Below are 19,401 nucleotides of genomic sequence, written 5' to 3'. Positions count from 1 at the left end.
GGTGACTCACTGAATTAGTACTAGATTAGATCACAGTGACTGATGGAGTTCCCTACTGAAATAATAACAGATGTACTACAATACAGGGGCATTACAGTATTTCAGTGAAGCCTGTCTGAAGTAGTACTGCTAAGTAGTTAAGGTGTGCGCACAAGTGGTTTACAATTTGGGGTGTTTATTTTAAGTTTACAACCGCTGTCCAACTTAAACAATGAGTTGACTCATATAAATAGATTTGAATTCAATTCAATTTTATTTATATAGTGCCAAATCACAACAACAGTCACCTCAAGGCGCTCTATATTGTACAGTAGATCGTACAATAATAGATTTTTTGCATGCTCATGCATGCTTATTTTTTGCATACTTCTTATATTGTTCAGTGCTGTGTTTAACTGTATGTTTTCCACACCTGTCAGGCATAAAACCAACCCTATTTACCGGAACTATAAATAGGCTTCTTATGTTATTATAAAGAAAGTTAAAACTGTGTTACTCTCCTATAAGTGTAACTTAACTATTGAAAAATGCTATCTGAATGTGAACAGTAAGTGCTCTAGTGAGTGGCAAATGCAACTCTTGTAAAATCTGAAGATTCTGAACAGTTTTATCTTAAATAATAAGGAATGTGTTGTGAATGTGTATTCTTTCATTGTTATGTTGCTTGTGAGAACAGCACAGTCAATAACACCTGACTTGCACAGACACTGACTGACACAGCATATTGGCTCATGTGTCCCCAAACTGTAACTCCCCCTGATCTCCTGCTTCTCATTAAAACGATTAGTGTCCCTTACCCCTTCTTTGCACATGAAGGGGGGAGGCACACAGCGCCGGTAGCTGATAGCTCTTCAAGTCTTCCATGGCAGGAGTAGTAGGTAATGACTCCTGCCTGCCACGGTGGACCTTAATTTGTCATTGTAGCACAGCAGCTGTGCAGCATGCTGCAGAGAGCAGGTGGCAGCCTGGCAGGAGTGGAGGATGGGGAAGGGGGGGCGGTTGCTGGAAGGGAGAAGAGGCGGAGGAGGTGGTGGTGTGGGGTGGACAGGAGCGTGTGGCATATGTGGATGGGTGCGGGAGGGGTGGATGGAGAGCTGATGGTGGCTGGGTGTGTATATGCGTGTCTCGGGGGTGGTACAGTTGACAGCCTTCTCAGCCAGCATCCAAATATTATGCTGGTAAAGAAAAAAATAACACGTGAGACTCTGGATGCAATCCAAAACAATTTGTGGCTTCGTCTCAACAGATGACACACAAAATATTCAACTTTGTTTTAACTTGCGTGCAAGTTTATTGTTCAAAGTTCAACATTAATTCATCCCTAAAGGGTAAATATCCACCATAGTTCTCTCGTCTTTGCTCGTTTCAGTGACAATTTGTGAAAGCTTTCCGAGCGATAGATTTAGGCTATGAAAAACAAAATCAATACACCAACAAGTTGAGGTCGTAAACGACTTTGCTCAAGGCAATGGAAGTGTGTCTGCTGTGAGGATTATGCGAGCTGAACTGGTGTCCTATTGTTGCCGCTGGGAGTTAATCATTACTGTTTCCCTGCTGCAAACGAGCGTTATTGGCTTTCTGCTTAAATGCTTACAATTAGTACCGCCCACTCAGATATTCTCTGTTGCGTTTGAGAAAACATACCTGATGCCTGGCGTTGGACTGGATCGATTGTCTCCGGCACATCGTGCTTCATTGTTTCTTCATTATTCTTAAGTGTTTAGAAGGTTTTTGGTTTGGAGGAAGGTCTGCCAAAAAATAAGCGAGAGAAAGTGCTTGAAAAGAAGCGCCAACCAACATTCCGCCAAGAGCAAGAAAACTCATAAAGACGAAGGGCATGGTCGGAATGCCGAGTGCTTTAACTTGTAAGTGAACCTTTAATGCATTTATTCCATATTGAAATGCATCCTGTGTGACTATGCGATCTTTTATCTGATATAGTGAATATTTACAGGTGTGTTCCTGATTTTTTTGCACCTGCGCTTTTATGCATACTGTTGAACAAATGGCCGGTATGTCCTATTCTCGCGTTACATAATTAAGAATCCAGGATCTCAGTTAAAGAGACGTCTTTGCCTCCTAATGAAAATAAAGCAGAACTTTATTTACTTAATATGTGAGGGAAAGAGTATTGTTATCAGAGTTTCTCTCAGAGGGGAGGCTGAGTCTTCGGAAAAACACCTTTTGAACGTGTTACTTCACATTACATCAAATCATTATGATGAGCAAACAAAAACTCTGTTATCCTTTTGTCTGGTAAGATCTTACGCTCATTACGATCCATTGAGTGAATAAACTATGCATAACACATACTCTGTTGGATGCATTATCCCTTATATAGCCCCCACAACAAGGCTATTATGCTCCCATTTGATTGAATAGCAGCTTGTGGTCTATGTGTCTTTTCAGTGGAGGATTTGGAGCCCTTAATCCACCAGACTAAGTTTTTTTCCTCTCTTTCCACCATCTGGAGTTTACAGCTTTTCAAGACAAAAACACCAGGCGGTGTGAAGCCAGGCTGGAACTCCTGCTTTATGCCAGGAGGAGTTTTTTTTCCTCTTTGTCTGTAGTTTCTTCCTGCTGTACTGCTGACACTGAGGGTCAATAGTACAGCCATGCAAGGCAGCTTGACTGTGGTGTGACTGGATCCCACTTATGTGTGCTGCTAAGTGTGGATTTGATGGGAATGGATGTGTTTAAACGCTGGATTTATAGCATCACTTAGTTGTTCAGTAGTCCACATGTGAGAACCACAATAAAGAGTCTGGCATCTTCTGTTGAAACAATTGTGACCAACATATGATGCAAGTGGGGTCAGCAGAGCCTGAAGGCTTGACTCTGGACATGTGTTTCCGTGACCCCCTGCGAGGACTCCATTTGGCCTCTTTCTCACCACAGAATAACAGATAATCAGATGACAAACACATCAACTTAATAAGATGCTGATGTTTTGGTGGTGAGAGTGGTAATGATGATGACAGAGTTACAACGGCCACCAGGGAGCAGCAGAGTGTGTACTGTAATGCAAAACTACATACATGATGGATGCTGGATTTGAAAGTGATTATTGTTTTGGAAAATTTGGTTCCACTCTTAAATCAGAAAGGATAAAATGTGGGTACTCTTCTGTTTTACCGTAATTGCTGTTTAGTTAGAGTAATTTGATGCTATGCAGAAAGCTAAAAAGCCCTCTGGGAAGGATGGATGTTCTAAGTTCACTGGGAAAAAATGTACTGAAGAGCATTTGTTTCAACATTGCTACACCATAGTTGATCATTTCCATTCTCTCTTGATTTAATTAACTCTACTTGAAAACATATGGATAATCTTCAACTCAGATTATTCTCCTCCTTCTCTTGTTCTCTTTGGGCTGGGGTACAGAGTCAGATTCCAATCCTCTGACATTAAAAAAGGAAATAAACGACAAAGGGGCCCTGCAGGTTTGAATTAGAGACTTTTAATTGGTTTTGGCTTGAGTGGGTTGTTAGCATTGCCAGACGTGGGCCCTTAGTGTTTTGCCATGTGGGAGAATTTCCCCATCCTGGAGGTAGAGAAAGGTGCCTGCAGAGCTTTCGAGTCACCCCTGCACTGTTTCTTGTTCGTGTAGACTGATAGCTTGCATGCAGTTGTGTCTGCATTATGTGTTATGTATCTTGTAATGTGTGAAAATATTTTTTTCCCAGTGTGTTATAAATGCTTGTAGCTTGTAAGGGTGTGTGTCATGCATGTGGTTGGCTGTGTTTTCATATAATGCATGTACTTGGGTGTGCGTGTGTGTTTTGTGTGTCAGGCTGTGAGCCCAGTATCCTTCTCACTCCCTCTGGTCTCTGCGTGGGTCTTTTCAACCAGCACTACCACCTGTTAGTGTTTTACTCAGGCCCCAAGGCTACAATGACTGCAGAACCTTGCAGATTTGCTCATCAAGCCCATCAGATCGACTCCATTGCCTTAAATCTGGCTCCCATTTCCTATCACAGGGCCGTTCTGAGCTGGATTGCTTGCAGTTCAGCTGAGTCAAGACTGTGGACAATTAAACAAGTTTGAGTTTAGTTGAGATTGATTAATTACTTGTGAGCGACAACATTTTATTCAGCATGTTCCACTGCTGGATCACACTGGAGTGTTTGCTAAGTGTGGTTTTAGTGGTTAAAGAGATGTTTAAAGTCTGGATTTATCGGGTTACTTTGTAGCCCGATTTGGCAAATGTGTCATACACAGCAAAGATTCTGGCACCATCTGTCTGAGTAATAATCTGAAAAGACAATTTGAATAGACTTTAATTGCAAGTGCCATATATCTAGTGCTAATCGTCATTTACAGTGAAAATTGTAGTCAAAGATGGAAATGAACTCTGACTGTAATAAACAGAATTTACTCCCTTCTTACAGGAAATGAAAATATATCATCTCTGCAGCCTAAACCGCTGCAAACTGCATCATCAGTCCATTTAAACAGATGGGATTTGTCATGTTTTATGTTTCGTGAGACCTCTGAGCTTTTCCGTCCCATTGTCTGTTTCCAATTCAATCCTCTGTGATCCCATGTCTATTACTTCAGACAGTGTGGCAACCTGAAGCAAAGGTTTGAAAAAAAAGGGGGGAAAGACAGAAGTGACCTAACAGTTAAAGGAACAAAACAGTGAGAGAATGGGAGTAGAAAGAGATTAACTGTCAGGGAGAATGTGAGGCTAATTGAAGCCAGTTTTGCACAGCTGTTTCTTGTTGCTGTGCGGTACTGCACAGAGCGGCGGAGACAATAGGATCCAGATGTGATCTTGCACTGAGGATCACCCGGCAATAACAATCCTCAGAAATAGAAGGCGTACAGGAGACGGGAGATATTAAGAGTGTCCGTGCTCGTCTACTCTTTTAACAAAACATCACTTCTCCACCTTTGAAAGATAACCCAGCTGTGCCTTTCAGTCTTGATTGCAGGTCTCAGCTTGGTTTCTGAGTGTTGTTAATACTCTCATTTTGTTATACTGCCAACCACCGCCATGACCTCTGTACTCAGGTGTCACTGGTAGCGTAAACATCGCTTTGACACATTTGACTATTCCAAAAAGCAGGATTTGAGAGTGGTTTTGCATACTTGTCATATGGCTTTTTAAGGACTCGGCCAAAAGGGACTAAAGCCTCTTTCCCTTTTGTGTGTTCATCTGTTAACAGTCTTTCCTTTAAATTGTCGTGTGAAAAAAAAAAACTCAACAAAAAAACCAAGCATCCTTTATCATTTTTGAGGAAGAAATGCAAGTCCTGCGGTTGTGCGCAAACATTTATTTGTTTGTCGACTTTAAGTGGAGGGACACTGGCTAGGAACAAAAGTGTCCAGTCACTTCAGAGCAATTTGGCCGAGAAAAAAAAGAAAAAGCAAGTGAAAGAAATGGATTACCACATTATGCTTTCTTAATGCGTGTCTCTCTGTTCCCACTTCTCATGCCTTTCACCCCCTTCCATCATTTCCCACTTGGCTCAGACAAAGAGGAGTTAGCATTGGTTACCCTTTTCTCCACGCCTCCTTTCTCACCCCCTGTTTCTGTCTCATGTTTCTCTCTCCTTCCATCCATCCTTTCTTTGTTCCCTCTCTTCCCTCCCTATGTTTCTGTCCCCTTTTCCTCTATTTATTTGACCTTTTTTCCCCTCTTTCCATCCGCACTCATCTGTCTGGTCTACTGTGTTGAGTCCAGCTAAACACAGCTGCAGCTTGCCTGTCACTGGCCAGAAGAAAGCTGACATCCAGCTGTGTATGAGTTATTATTGAAGACTCATGTGAGAAAACACAGTGCAGGGTCTGACAAGATGAAAAAGCAATATCGCAGCTTTAAAACCAATCTCCTTTCCCCCTGTTGAATTTGTCACTTCTGAAACATTTTTTTAACATAAATAAATTCCTTAAGTCTTGTTTTGTTTGTTTGTATATTCAAGTAATACATCAAAATAATCATTAATTGTCAGCTGTAACATGTGTAGTGTTTATGGTAAGCATGTGCAACAAGCACAGCTTGTGTCTGACCCAGTATATCACTTCTTCCCATGACAAATAGTTGAATGGAGATGATGTAAAGCCTTGGCCCGATATTCTTTTCATATTTGACGCACACACACGCATGCAGTGAATGCAACACTGAATGTGTGATTTTTGCCAAAGTCAATATAACTCTCAAGCTGTTCTTTTCCTCTGTGAATTTTATGAATTTTGTCAAGTTCACGTCATGTGTCCTCACTCTGATTCCTTGCCTGCTAATCGTAGACACATACACAAGCTTGCATTGTAGACTGCCTGTGCTTGCTCTCAACATGTTCTCGGTGCAACTGTTTATTATCTTGTCCTCAGCTGGTGTCTCTGCTTATTGTCTTTGCTTGTTTGTCCCAGCAGAGTACTGTAGCAAGATGTCATACCCGCAGTGAGTATGCAAAGCAATGGCAAAGCAGGTGATGCCACAGTCCCCTATTGTTCGCCGGGATATTTAGGGGACTTGGCTCACAAGATTAAGCATGACGGTTGGGAAAGCAGGAGGAGGTTTGGCTTTGTTTGTTATATCTTTAAAAGAAAAGGAATCACACCGAGCAAAACTGTAAATACTACCGTCATTCTATTAGTCTTCAGCAGACACATCTGAAAATTATACTGCAACATTGACAAGTCCAAACATCCCTGAGGCTTAACCTAGGGAAATGCCAACACATGCCCCTGAATGTGTGCGTGGGTGTGTGTTAGCAAAGCCAGCCGTTATCTTCCCTCAGCTTTAATTGAGCCCTTCAGAAATCCAAAACACTATTACGCACACACAAACACACACTGAAAGTAAAGCCTGGAGGCTCTATCTCAGCCAGGCCAGGTGTTCCCGGCTCCACTGCCAGATGAACCACCTGCAGATCACAGGTGTGGCCATCGCCAGGGAAGAGAACAACACAGCTGCTCCTGCAGCCTCGGGGAGAGAAAGAGAGATATAAGGTTCATAGAGAATGACCTGCTGGTAGCAGGGAACTTCACACATCAGGTACAAAAACAGTCTAAAGTAACATTGAATCATAGGTGTTGTTGTCATCATATTCCTTATAGAAAAAAACAACTGTTCAGCTCAGCTCACGGCAGTGTGCGTTTAACTGAATCAGTGATAGCACTGACGTGTGGGACTACTATACTGAAAACAGAGTGATAGTCATGCTATTTCTAGAGCTCAGTGAAATTGAGAGAAGGTTGCTAAAACTAAACCTTTGGACATTTTAATTCATCAAAAGAAAATCTTCTGTTATGACAGGTTTTTTTTGTGTATTAATGAGCAGAGAAGATGAACGGTTTGGAGGTTCAAGTTTGTCATCTTAAAGTGACGTCCTTTGCAAAGAAATTATTCCGTATTATATAAATTATGAATTTCAGATGTGGAAAAAACAAAACTTTTCTGTTATTCGTTCCCTGCTTTAAACAAAACTGCCACTAAAGTATATCCTGTTGTCCTTAAAGGAATGTGCAGAATGTAGTTACTCACTGTATATGTTACATCTGTGTGTGGGCTTGTCCAAGTTTTAGCAAGCACGCACTCTTTTAACACAAAACGTCTCCCAAACATGGAGTTGTTTATGAGAGCTATTCATGTTTATGTGCCGACAATTGGGTGAGGCTGGCAACGCAGAGCGACTTCTGATCTGCGGTATCATTTTCCAATTAGCAAAATTGCTGCATTTAAAGATTTAACTATAAGCGCCATAGATGGATATCCCCGACAGGGAATCTGCTACATAAGTTAAACAAGAGAGCAGCTGGAGAGACTTTGAAAAGTGTGTGGTTGTTGAATATTGTTTAAGCGGCGTTATTGGTGAGAAGGGTTTGGCGTCTGGCTATGCACTTGGCTTTGCTGTGTGGAAACTTTAGGAAGATGCAGCCAAGCGAGCGTGTGACCCGCCGCTCATAAATTTCAAGCACACATGCAGCCACTCTCTCACTCTCCCTCATACCAACACACAAGCGCTTTCTCACTTACTTTCCCTCTCGCTCATAAACACACACTTATGCGTGAATCTCCCACTTCTTACACTTTCTCGTCTCTGTTCGTCTCCATCTTGTTTTGCTCTCTTAAACACACTTGTCGCACCCAAAGAGCAGCTTTGTGTCTCCCCTCCGTGCGTGGAGTGTAATAGGAGATGTGATGGTTTTCCGTGGGTGAGCAGGCGGGTCAGGCCTTACTTAAACTAATGGCTCCCAGCAGTGTTGAATAGCCAGACACAGTGGAGCCGAGGCCTGAGGTTTTGGAATGCCACTGCCGGCTCAATGCCTGCCTTTCATCGGCACTGAGTGAAGGAGAGAAAGAGAGCGAGTTAGAGAAAGGAAAAAAATAAAAGAAAGCGGGGGGAGAAGAGGAGGGGAAAGAAGAAAATACGGGGCTCATTTGTTATGGGTGATATGAGGATGACTGAAAAGGAGGGCACAATAGTCTTTGAATGGAAGGACAGAGTGGGGTGAGGGCAGGTCCGTAGACCGGGGGAAGAGGTGAAGGGAGAGGCGTGTTTGAGCTTGTGGGATGTCAGGAGGGGGTAAAGTACCAGTCGCTAGTTGTTTTGTGTAAGAGCAACGTGGGACCCCTCCTGACCAGTCACCCGTTTGTTCTTAATGTCTTGATGGATGAGCTTTGAACAAGTCTTGAGGGAGTCGGTATAGCCTTGTTCAAACTAATGCAGATAATTTAAACATTTCTCTTCTCTTTTGCCTTTCATCCCAACTGTGTGACCATAACTGACCGACAAATACATCCCGTTGGAAATTCCCTAAAAACTCAATACATTTGAAATGCAGACAATGTGTATGTCATATCTCATATGTTCAGACTGATTTGTTCCTATATTATGCTGTAAATGCACTCAGCATTTCACTCTTTACCACTTTAAACAATGCAGCATTTTTTAAAAGTTCACATTTTGTGGTTGTTCTCCTTCTTTATCAGGCAAAAAAGTCTGTAAAACTGTATCTGTGATGTAAGGAGCTAGGAAAGAAAAGTTGCTGGACATATTTAAGTCTCTAAGACTGGACTTAAAGTAGTCCAGTTGCTTTGTGTTTTCTTTCCAAGCTCCTTGGACAGACACCTCTTACACAGACGTACTGTATCTGTGCTTTGCATGTCTGCACATGATGCATCAGATAATTCGCTAAAGGGGTTCCCCTTTGTGCTGAAATATGACAGAGAGGGAGTTCTTGAGCAAGTTTCAGTAATGCCATGAGTTGGGAGTGAAAATCTGTTGGTACGGAAAGTTTTGAAGGGAACAGCTCTGTACGCAAACGCATCTGCAGCTCAGTCTAACTGAGCCATCTGTGTGCATAGCTTTTTTTGCAAGAGAGCCAGAGAGCATGCATGTGCCTTCCTTTCAGTGTGAGTTCAATTTAGTGTTAAATTTGAGCATTTACAGTTAGGAAAGACTTCCTGCTATCACTACCCAAAATTTAAGTCAATAGAATTATAAAACTGTCTCGTAGTAAAGTATTTATTAAGTCATGTTTGACGTTTTAGGTGGTAATGATTAAAGCATGATAAAGAAACACATCACTTACGCCTTCTTTTCTGAGGTTTAAGGGCCATACAATACTGCTGCGCAAATCAGACTACGTAATTTCTGGACAAATTGCAGTCAGACTGTTGCTTGGCCACAGGTGGCCCCAATAAAATGGTCAAGCTTAGATAACTGATTCACAAACAGTCGGGGACACCAACAGAAGGATAGATAAGTTTAGATAGGTTGGAAATGTGTACAGATTAGCCATTTGTCCAATTTTCTGAGAAGGAGACAAGGGACATATGGTAATATTCAAATGAATCAGTTCATCAACTGTCAATAGCTTGCACCTCAGCAGTTGGCTACTATGGGGATGGCATGTGTCTGTGTAACCAGAGAGGTCTGTGTAAAATTTCTCTCAGCTCTGCTGTTCAAGAAAAAGCTTATAAATTCAGAACCACAAGTTGTATCAACATGATTTAAAAAACCATAAGAGTCACAAGAAGTTGCTGTTTTTTGTGTTCCTAGTCTTAAAAATGTGGTAAGGGAAGTAAAATGGAAAAATAAAAAGCAGCTTGTTTATGCTTTTCCCCTAAACTCCTTGACTGAATCATAATGGGAGTCAATTTGGCATTTACATAGCCCTTCTCTTACTCAAATACATCTAAATCAAAGCGTGTACATGCGTTAGCTTGGAGGAATGCATTGTTTGAAAGAAGATAAATTTCCCTATGATCTGGTGTAAAATGATGCTTGTAAAGTGATCATTGTGGGTTTATTAGTAGATTGAAGACACATTTTTCATTAAAAATGAGTCCTTTTTAGCCTTCTAATTCACTTGAACAGGGAAGGATTTGAGGGATTTTGTGGAAATTTTCAGTTATTTGAAACTCAAAACATCAAGAAAGCCAAAAAACATCATCTCACTGCAGGGTGAGTCAGTTTGGTGTGTGAATGACCTTTCTGTGACAAACAAGGAAGAGATCAGCTTAACATAAACTGGCACTCTTTGGTTTGCAACCTTTGCACTTTGCACTTTTCGGGTGGCATCAGTTGTTAATTTTTGGTGAAAAAGTGTCTAATTATCATTCATCAACATTGCTTACAAGACACAGCTTTTAGATTGTGAACTTCCATTTAACTAATAATGGAAGAAAATAATGACTTCAGTGTTTTATTCAGTTTCCATAAAAATTAAGGACATTAAAACAGAAGTAAGAGTTTGTGTTTGGAAGATTCTGGGAATCTTACCATCCTCCAATACTTTCCCACCGTCAATAACCAACACATACGGTAAAAAGGAGCTTTGCACTGTCTGTTTTTTGTTTGCATGACCTATTGTTTATCTGATCCCAAAGACAGAGAGAAAATAGCCCTCACTTTACCCTTGATTACTACCGAGAAGCATCTTATTTGATCTCTATTTTTTGCCTCTATCTGTATTTTTTTCTTTTTTTTATTACAGTAAATGGTCCATCAGATAGCAGTAGACCTTAGATAAATGTGGTGTAGACAATGTAATGGAAAATGCATTTTTTCAAGATCAGACAGGGAAATCTATGGCTGTGTCAAATTAGCCAACATCAGGATTCTGAACAGTGATCAGATGGAGGTATAGAGGGAAAGGAAACCGAGGGGGGCTGGTCCATGCTGGTAAGATGCGTAAAGAGAAGAGGGGCAGCAATGATGAGATTTAGCGGGAAAAATAGCAACAATATGGAAAATTACCCATAATTCTTATCAGCTAGCCTGGCAACTACCTCCTTTCTTTGCTGGCCTCACTAGCCTGATTTACAAAAAGAGACATTTGAGTATGCCCGCACGAACTAACCGAGATCCACAGAGCAAGAGGAACTGTTTTTACATGATTTTAGGATAATGTCTAGTGAATTAGGTTACATGATTGCTGCCCTTTTCATGTTTCTGACATGAACACAGCAGGAGATGGTCAAATGGCATGTCACTGTGGGAAATAATCTATTTGGTTTAGGTGAAGCTTCTGCCTGGGTAGAGGTTGAAGCAGGCAAGTACAACAGACTGGAGTGCTGAGAGGTTAAAGGAGGTTAATGTAAGATATGACTGTGCCAGACTTTTGCATTTTCATATACACCTCACTGAAGCAGTGTTTAAGAAAGTTCAGGTCTGAGGTACATACGTAAAAATTACAAAATCTATATCTGCTAGGAAACTGATGGTGGAAATATTAAACATTTAGTGGGATTTCAATAAAAAGTTTTCATAATGAATATGGAATTCAGTGTGTGTGGGACCAGAATTATTATTATCTTGTAGTGTTGAATAGGGATGGGTATTGTTTAGGTTTTATCCGATACCAGTACCAAACCGGTACTTTTGAAACAGTGCCGGTGCTTAAACAGTGCTCGAACCGGTGCTTAAAGAATGGAGAACACAAAATTGGTCCAAAAACCTCTCATGTTTAGCTGTTTTTTTTTGTAAAAAGATAACAATGTTAGCCTTTTCTGCAGCTATAGGGGATTTATGGCATCACTCTTGGCTGGAAGCAGTGCTTAAACAATGGAAAAAACACAAACTTTGTCCAAAAACCTCTCGTGTTTAGCTGTTTTCCACTTTTTCTTTTGTCATTTTAGCCTTTTTGGCCAGGGTGAAGGGAGTATCTGCCATGACACAAGAAGACAGCCGCATGTAACTACGACGGTGTTTGCTAGTTCACCTTACATGCATTAATGTAATAATGTGGTTAGCCTACTCAACGCAAATTACACACGAACAACATTAAGCTACTCATGCAGAGTAGATGATGCTGCGGCCATCATCATCATTTCTGCTACACTGGCAGGGCTAGGGGCCAGGACTCTCCTCTTCGGGTTTTTGGGGGATGTTGCTAACTCCGGGTCCGATAACAGGCACCACACCCGCAGTAGATGTGCTCGGTGTGAGCTCTTGCAGCAAGCTATCAAATACGGCGCATTTCTCGGCTTTTAAAAAAACGCTATGCGTCGCCAGGTGTTTCATCAGATTCGAGGTGTTACCTCCTTTGCACAGTATCAGCTTAAAGCACTTGTTGCAGGCTGCTGAGTTTGCATCTTTTGCTGTGAAGTACAGCCAGACTTTTGACCGCTTCGCCTTGGGCATTTTTAATCTGTAGCTCTGCTCTAAAAGAACGTACGTACCTGGGCCCGCCTACTACGCTTGCAAAGGTAAAATGATTGGCTGGCCTCAACATACAGTTGAAGTTCCTTAAACATTCAGCCACGTTACCCAGTAAATTATTTGCATGCACAATCAACATATGAGTAGCCTCTAGAACCACTAGTATATTTGGATTAATTCAATTTTGTTAATGTGTCGGATTATTATTTTCTTTACGTGAGGCATCATACTGGCAGATTCCATTGTTGTTGTATTTCTGCATTCCTGTTTTTTGTATGAGGACCAGCTATGTGAGTGTAAAAACACGGTATTCTACTTTCTGTACTTGCGCCACTTGTATATGCTGTAGAGCTATAAACGTATCTGTCATCACAATAATGACCCATTAGAAAACAGTTTTCACTAGAAACACATGCATTCAGTGATCCAACCGTGTAAAACTGTGTTAAAAATGATTGGATGGAATTAATTTCGGATTGGTCTCAAGTACTCAGCAGGGTATAATAAAGCAATCCAAATGAAGGGATAGACACATGATACGCTCAACTTTTTTTCTGTTCTTTCCCATCAACATTCAGCGGTCCTGAATGTGTACACACACACACAGGCACACACAGAGGACCTAATGTTCTGTCTTGTTTACCCAATCACCATATTCCCATATATTTCCCCTTTTCATCCATCTTCCACTAATTTTTTTCTGGCCTTTCTAAAAAATGTTGTTTACTTTTTCTAAAAGTAGAAGTTTGGCTCGGGAGCGTGTGAACAGTAACAGATGCTGCACAGTCTCTGGTTCTGTCTCTGTCTCACTCTTTATCTCTCACACATACACACAATGACAAACAGCTGCAAGAGGCTTGAGCAGCTACAGTAAAAAGAACGCATAAAATATATACATGCACCATGATAAGTTTTTATAGAACTAATACAGGCTAACATAGAATATATTGTTTTCCTTATTTGGGACCCTTCTGGAAAGAGTTTTTGTGTAGTGAGTGTAGTGATCTCAAAATCTCAGCAGAGGGTTTGTTGTAAAAAGAAAAGTTGAACCATCACAGTGTGTAACAATGCATTGGACACTGTTATGTAAAACTTTTGAAGAGAGAAATGAAATTTAGGCACAATAAATACATTATAGGTGAACCTTTCAATGGTTGATTCAACAAAATAAAAATAAAGCACGTCTAAAAAGTGAACGTAAAACAGAAATCCAAAAGGAGGTACTTGAGAAGAACTAGACAAAGATGGAGCTGGTTACAGAATATATACATATACACATATGCAGGGATGATTTGTGATTAGGCACTGGAGGTGGAAACAATCAAACACAGGTGAAACTAAGGGGCGGGGCAGACGATAAGGATGGAAAGAAACAATATCAGTCAATCAAGAGATAGGACAGGGACATGGTTTCTTTCCAGTTGTCTGTCCAAAAACTGCATAAAGGGGATTGTGTGAGAACCACTTTCTAAAATGACACATTATAGTCTTGTTAAGCCTTCCTGTGCCAACAGACCATCCATACATCCATCCATGTAATCAATAGAATGGATGTATTCGCCTGTTTCATCTTCTGCCTACCTTACTTCTCCAAAGAGCTTTTTGGGTAATGTAGCACGCAGCTTTGTATATTTAGTATTTATATGCAAATCATTTATCCTTCAAATGTCCTATTATGCTCATTTTCAGCTCTGTATTTTTATCATACAACAGCTCAAATTAATCATTTTTCTTGCACTGAAACAAATCATTTCGCCTCTATTGCTTTTAAGAACACTCTCACCTGAAGATAGCTGTCTTTTATTTGGCGAACCCTAGAAAAAGAATGTTTATAAAGCAAATGGCACACACTGACCAAGCTTTGGCTGTGTGTATTAACCTTAACATAACCTTTTTCTGAAAATATTTATGTTGGTCAAATGTGACGTTGCTTAAATTTGGGCTTTCAATGAGGACTTTCAAGCCAATATTGGTGGAAAAGACTAAAGACCATGCTTGTACATGTAAATCAGTTAGTATCTGATATCTATCACTGGCGTTAGCTCCTCCAGTATGTGCTGCCATCACGTACTGGTAACAGTATAGCTTCATATGCTTGGGCTTCCTAATTTCCCCACCTTTTCACCCCCTCTCTCTCCCTTTCTCACAACCACCTGGTCTTTCCTCTGAGCCTGCTGACTGACCAGATGCACCCTGAATAGAGCAGGCCTTCTACAACAGAGGAGCAGAGAAAGAGGTTATTAAGGGAGAATATTCAGTACAATTTAGGTTTTGACAGCCCACAGCAACATCAACACCCCCAGTGAAGTCTTTTATGACTGTATAGTTTACTATAGGTACATTTCTGTCTCGAAAACAGAAGGTAGAGGATGTGTCTTTAGTTACATTAAAAGAGCACATTGATGAGCACCAGTTTTATGCTCATTACACTGACTTCCAGAACATTTTAGAATTCATTTTAAAATCTTAGTACTGATTTTTAAAGCTTTGAATTGTGACGCTCCTCTCTATATTTCTGATCTTTTAGAACCTTACACTCAGCCTGAGATCATCTAATCAAAGGCTGTTGGTAGTCCCCCGAACACGTTTTAAAACCAGAGGTGATAGATCTTTTACAGCGATGGCCCCCAGGTTGTGGAATTCTCTCCCTCCATCTTTACGTTGCCTGGATTGTATTTATTCCTTTAAACATCATCTTAAGACTCATTTATTTAGACTAGCTTTTAACTAGATTTGTGCTGTATGTTTGATTGTGCTGTGTTATGTTTATCAGTTTTATATTATTGTGAAGCACTTTGTGGTTTTCATCCTGTGAAGAGTGCTATATAAATCAATCAAAGTACAGTAAAGTAAACAAAAACAAACAAACTTGATCTTTTATTTAACTGATCATAGTATTTCTGATCATAGTATTTCACGTGAGAAAAAAAAATATTAAAATGAACTGAATCCAGGTCATATTTTCTCTGGGTATGTGTAGACTGCCCAGCCTCAGCTAGGCACAAATATCTTAACCTGCTACTTGTCTCGTGCATAAATCAGGCAGTGATTTAAGTTTAACTCAGTCAAAATGGAGAGCAGAGGACAAGAGAGTAGAAGAGGAAAGAAGAATAACTCATTCATGCTCATCAAGTGCTCCTCAGTCCATTTGCTGGCAAGGCGAGTTGAGCTGGCTGCATTAAGGAACTGAAGAAAAAAAAAAAGAGGGCTACACCGAAAGGGTTGAAAAGGGGAGGGAGGGTTGTTAGTATAAAAACATTTTAAGGGGAGATCCCCACTCTCTTGAGGGGGTGGGAGAGAGTGTGCCCCCCACTTCTACACATACACACATGCATGTACTTTTGTCTTGCTTGGCACAGTCTCTTGTTTAGCCTTTAGGTGCCAAAGCAATTAGTTATGTTAATTGCAAGGTCCATTGCACTGAATGCAGGTTGAATGGGGCCAGTCAGCAGTGGATGATTGGCCAGGATCCACAGGGGAAGGGGAGTGGGGTTCGGGGAGTGGGGGTTGTGACGTTGCTGGAACACTCGACCCATGAAAACAGAGGATGGGACAGTGTGTGGGAAAATAGGGGAGGAGCTAGAGCTGGAAAAGAGAGATTGAGAGGGTGGGAGACAGAGCTTGAGAGAGCAAGCGTGAGAGAGGACGGAAATTCAGTCAGCAAAAGAGAGAGAATTAAGTAAAGCAGCCGTGGCGGAGTCGGTAGCAGAGATAGTAAGAGTGATAGAGAGAGCTTCACATGAGCGAAATAAAAGTAAGTAAGAGTGCGTGTAGTGCAGTGTTCGCTGGTCTGCTCGGTTATCTGTCTCCATCTGGGTGCCATCTGTGTCTTTGGCTCTGGCCTTCACCACACTGGGGCTCACATATGTGGGAATGCAAACACATGCCTGACATATGAAGGTGCGGAGTCACAAGAAGGGACAAAAAGCAAAGGATAAGAAAGCAAAACCCCAATACTGCAGCTGAGTTTCTCAAAGGACTGAGTGGACTCTACACTAGAGTGGAGGTAGGACTGAGCGTGTTCCAATATCAGTTTGTGTTTTTGGAGGATTTTTGTGTTTGTGTGTGAAAAATGCCTTGTTTTCACGAGTGAGTGAGTGTGGCAGATAGTCCACTTTATGTGCCTAGTTTGTGTGTTTCTGTGTGTGTTCCATCCTAAATCCCAGAGCTGCTCTGTGCTGTACAAATGGTGCCTCATCCTTATCTCTTCATCCTTGTTGAGTGAGGTAGAAGCCTCTTTTACCTGTGCACAGAAAATGTCTCCTGCCATATGGGCAAAATATTAATTGCCTTTTAAAAAATACTAATTTGTACTTATGTTTAGAAATATTTTAACATTTAACCAAGACTGTGTGGTTTGACTTTTCTTAGAGAAACTACAATAAACAGAACATTTTTGCTCTTCTGTTTCACATTCACCATTCTCTTTCCTTACCTTATTAGTGAAATGTATGTTTGTCCTATAGTTGCTTGTCTCAGTATGCAGGAAAAAAAAGATAACTACTATGAGAAAAAAGTTGCAGCATTCCCCAAAATTGGTGCAAAGGAGCCAAATGTGTTCTTCCACAAAGTTTAATCTAGCTGGATTGGCTGCGATATCTGGAGCATACTTTTTTTTTTCCTCTGTGGGATTCATGTGTGAACAGCCAAAACGGCAACCTCAACCAGATTTCTTTTTAAAAAACTGAGCAATTAGAGTGACTTTGTGTGTGAAAGGGGCTTATCTCTCTCAGCTGTCATTTCCTCAGATAGTAATCAGTTTTTCCACATGGCAAGCAGAGCAGAAGAAACTAGGTAAAGAAGACGTGTGCATCTGCTGTACAGTATCCCAGACATATGGGAAGAGGAGGGAAACTGCTGTGTCTGTCTTTCACGCTGTGCCTGCATGTTACACTCTGACATCAGTGGAGACGTTGATACTAGTGCAAATGTCACATTGTTGCATTGCTGTATATTTTGTCTGAGTTGGCCTTTTACAGTGCCATGCAGGGGATGTGTTCATGTTTCTTGTGCGCGGGGAGGATCTGACTGGAGACGCAGAAAGAGAAAAGGCAGAGAGACCTGGCCAGTGTCACACCAGACCAGGCCAGTTCATCGGGGAGATAGGAGCGACTAATTGTCGGCTGCACAGACTCAAACCAGAGACCCTTGTCTGGTCTGCTGGACTGTGTCATATTCCTGACAACAGGCACCGTGCTGTATCTGTGAGTTAGTGTATGTGTTTGTGCAGAGGACATTCAAGCTTCTTTTATTCAGAAATTTGATCCCACTTACATTCATTCCTGTTGAGCAGTTATAGTTTTTGTCTTAAATTTATGTGGCTTTGAAGTTTTCGATTGCACACTTCACAAGCGTACAGTATTTTTGAGTCTAAGGAAGTGAACGTGTCTCCATGTGCGTGCCAGGTGTCTTGCAGACATTGTGTCTGCTGAACTACAAGGTTGCTTGCCTTACAGCTTTCTGAAGCTTTTTTTCTTCTGACCTCAAACCCAGCTGAGTTTCTCTGCCAGAAGCAAAGTAATACATAGAGAAACAGACCACCATGACCCTTGCGTACTACAGAGAATACCCCCTGTTTCACCATGCGTATATACACACAGAACAGAGCAGCTGCTTCAAGAGTTTGCTGCAGGAAGTGCTCTATTAGTTCCAGTGGCGAGGTCTGTGATATCTGGCCCCAGGGGTTCAGTGAGACCGTGTGCTTATGAATGAATTTGAATGTTCTTGCTTATATGTTTACGTGTGTGGACACGAAAGGGTCACATCATTTAATCAAGCGAGACTATGCAGTCAATACAAGTAACAACCCGGAGTGTTAGTGGGTATCGAGAGACATTTTAGCATCAGTAGGCACCCCCACTCTGGCCGTCCTTCCTGTTGCAGGCCAGTGATATTGTAACTTGTCTCACCTTGCAAAGTGCGTTATTAAGAGCTCTCCTCCAGTGGTTCACTGACCTGAGAAACCCAGTCGGTGACCCATGACAAAACCTTTATTCACTGGGCTGATGTGGAGAAGAAGTATCAACATATAATTAATACGCTGTAAAATTGCGTAAGTAGTAGTTTTGGGTTGATATATAGTGACTTTGAAAATAGAAGATTAACACTTGTATTTTCAGAGTTGATGAAAGAGGTGGCATGTTACCAATAGTCTGTACGTAGTGCAGAGGACTAAATCACTTGGCTCAACGTGACTAAAATAGGTGCCAGGTCAGGGTATGGCACAGACCTTGTTTTTTGTTCAGCAGCATTACCTTCCTTCTCACATTGCATTAAGTCATTTCAGTGTTAAGCTGAAATGTCCAAGACTTAAGCATGAGGGCACACAGACGGACACCACTTTTCTACCCGCCCTAAAAAAACGGCATTTAACTTGTGCAAATTTTATGGAAAGATTGTGTAATTTTCCAATTCTAAACCCAAAAGTCAAAAAGTGATACTCAAGAGAAAAAGAAGAAGAAATGCATTTGCTGTTTTGTTAGGTGTGTGGGTGGACAAGCAATGGGTGGCGTTGCCTCTCTCCATGAATTGTCTGTCATAGTCATTATTTTCTCCTTTCTCTGGCTTTCCACCCCCCATCTTTGCCTCAGTCTGAAGAAGTGTGGATGTAAATGAGAACATTTCACTAACAAAAACAGTCTTTTGCCTATTGCGATTTGGTTGAGACTTTAAATCACTCTAATCTACATTTTCCTTCCACAGCATTTTCTGTTGCAGCTACAGTACGCTGCGTATTTTCCCAAGATATATAATAAGGAATACATTGTGTTCTTACCCGTATGTTTGC

The 19,401-nt window shown here is 41.2% G+C and overlaps 1 protein-coding gene across 3 annotated transcripts in view; it reads left to right on the top strand.

Moving 5' to 3' along the window:
- The first annotated feature begins 1,632 nt into the window (after positions 1 to 1,632).
- The window catches only part of cbfa2t2 (CBFA2/RUNX1 partner transcriptional co-repressor 2), a 35,167-nt gene continuing 17,398 nt past the window's right edge, over positions 1,633 to 19,401 (top strand). The window contains exon 1 of one of the 3 annotated variants that reach the window (XM_080890632.1): positions 1,633 to 1,865. In XM_080890632.1, the coding sequence (XP_080746758.1) occupies positions 1,838 to 1,865 (28 nt within the window). In that variant the 5' untranslated portion in view covers positions 1,633 to 1,837. Of the gene's footprint in view, positions 1,866 to 16,212; positions 16,621 to 19,401 lie in introns of those variants that run through there. The other 2 variants (XM_080890631.1, XM_080890633.1) reach the window with 2 other exon arrangements.

This window comes from Rhamphochromis sp. 'chilingali' (genome assembly GCF_963969265.1).
Source record: "Rhamphochromis sp. 'chilingali' genome assembly, chromosome: 9".
In the NCBI taxonomy this organism is placed as follows: domain Eukaryota; kingdom Metazoa; phylum Chordata; class Actinopteri; order Cichliformes; family Cichlidae; genus Rhamphochromis; species Rhamphochromis sp. 'chilingali'.
This window is presented reverse-complemented; position numbering and strand designations above follow the sequence as displayed.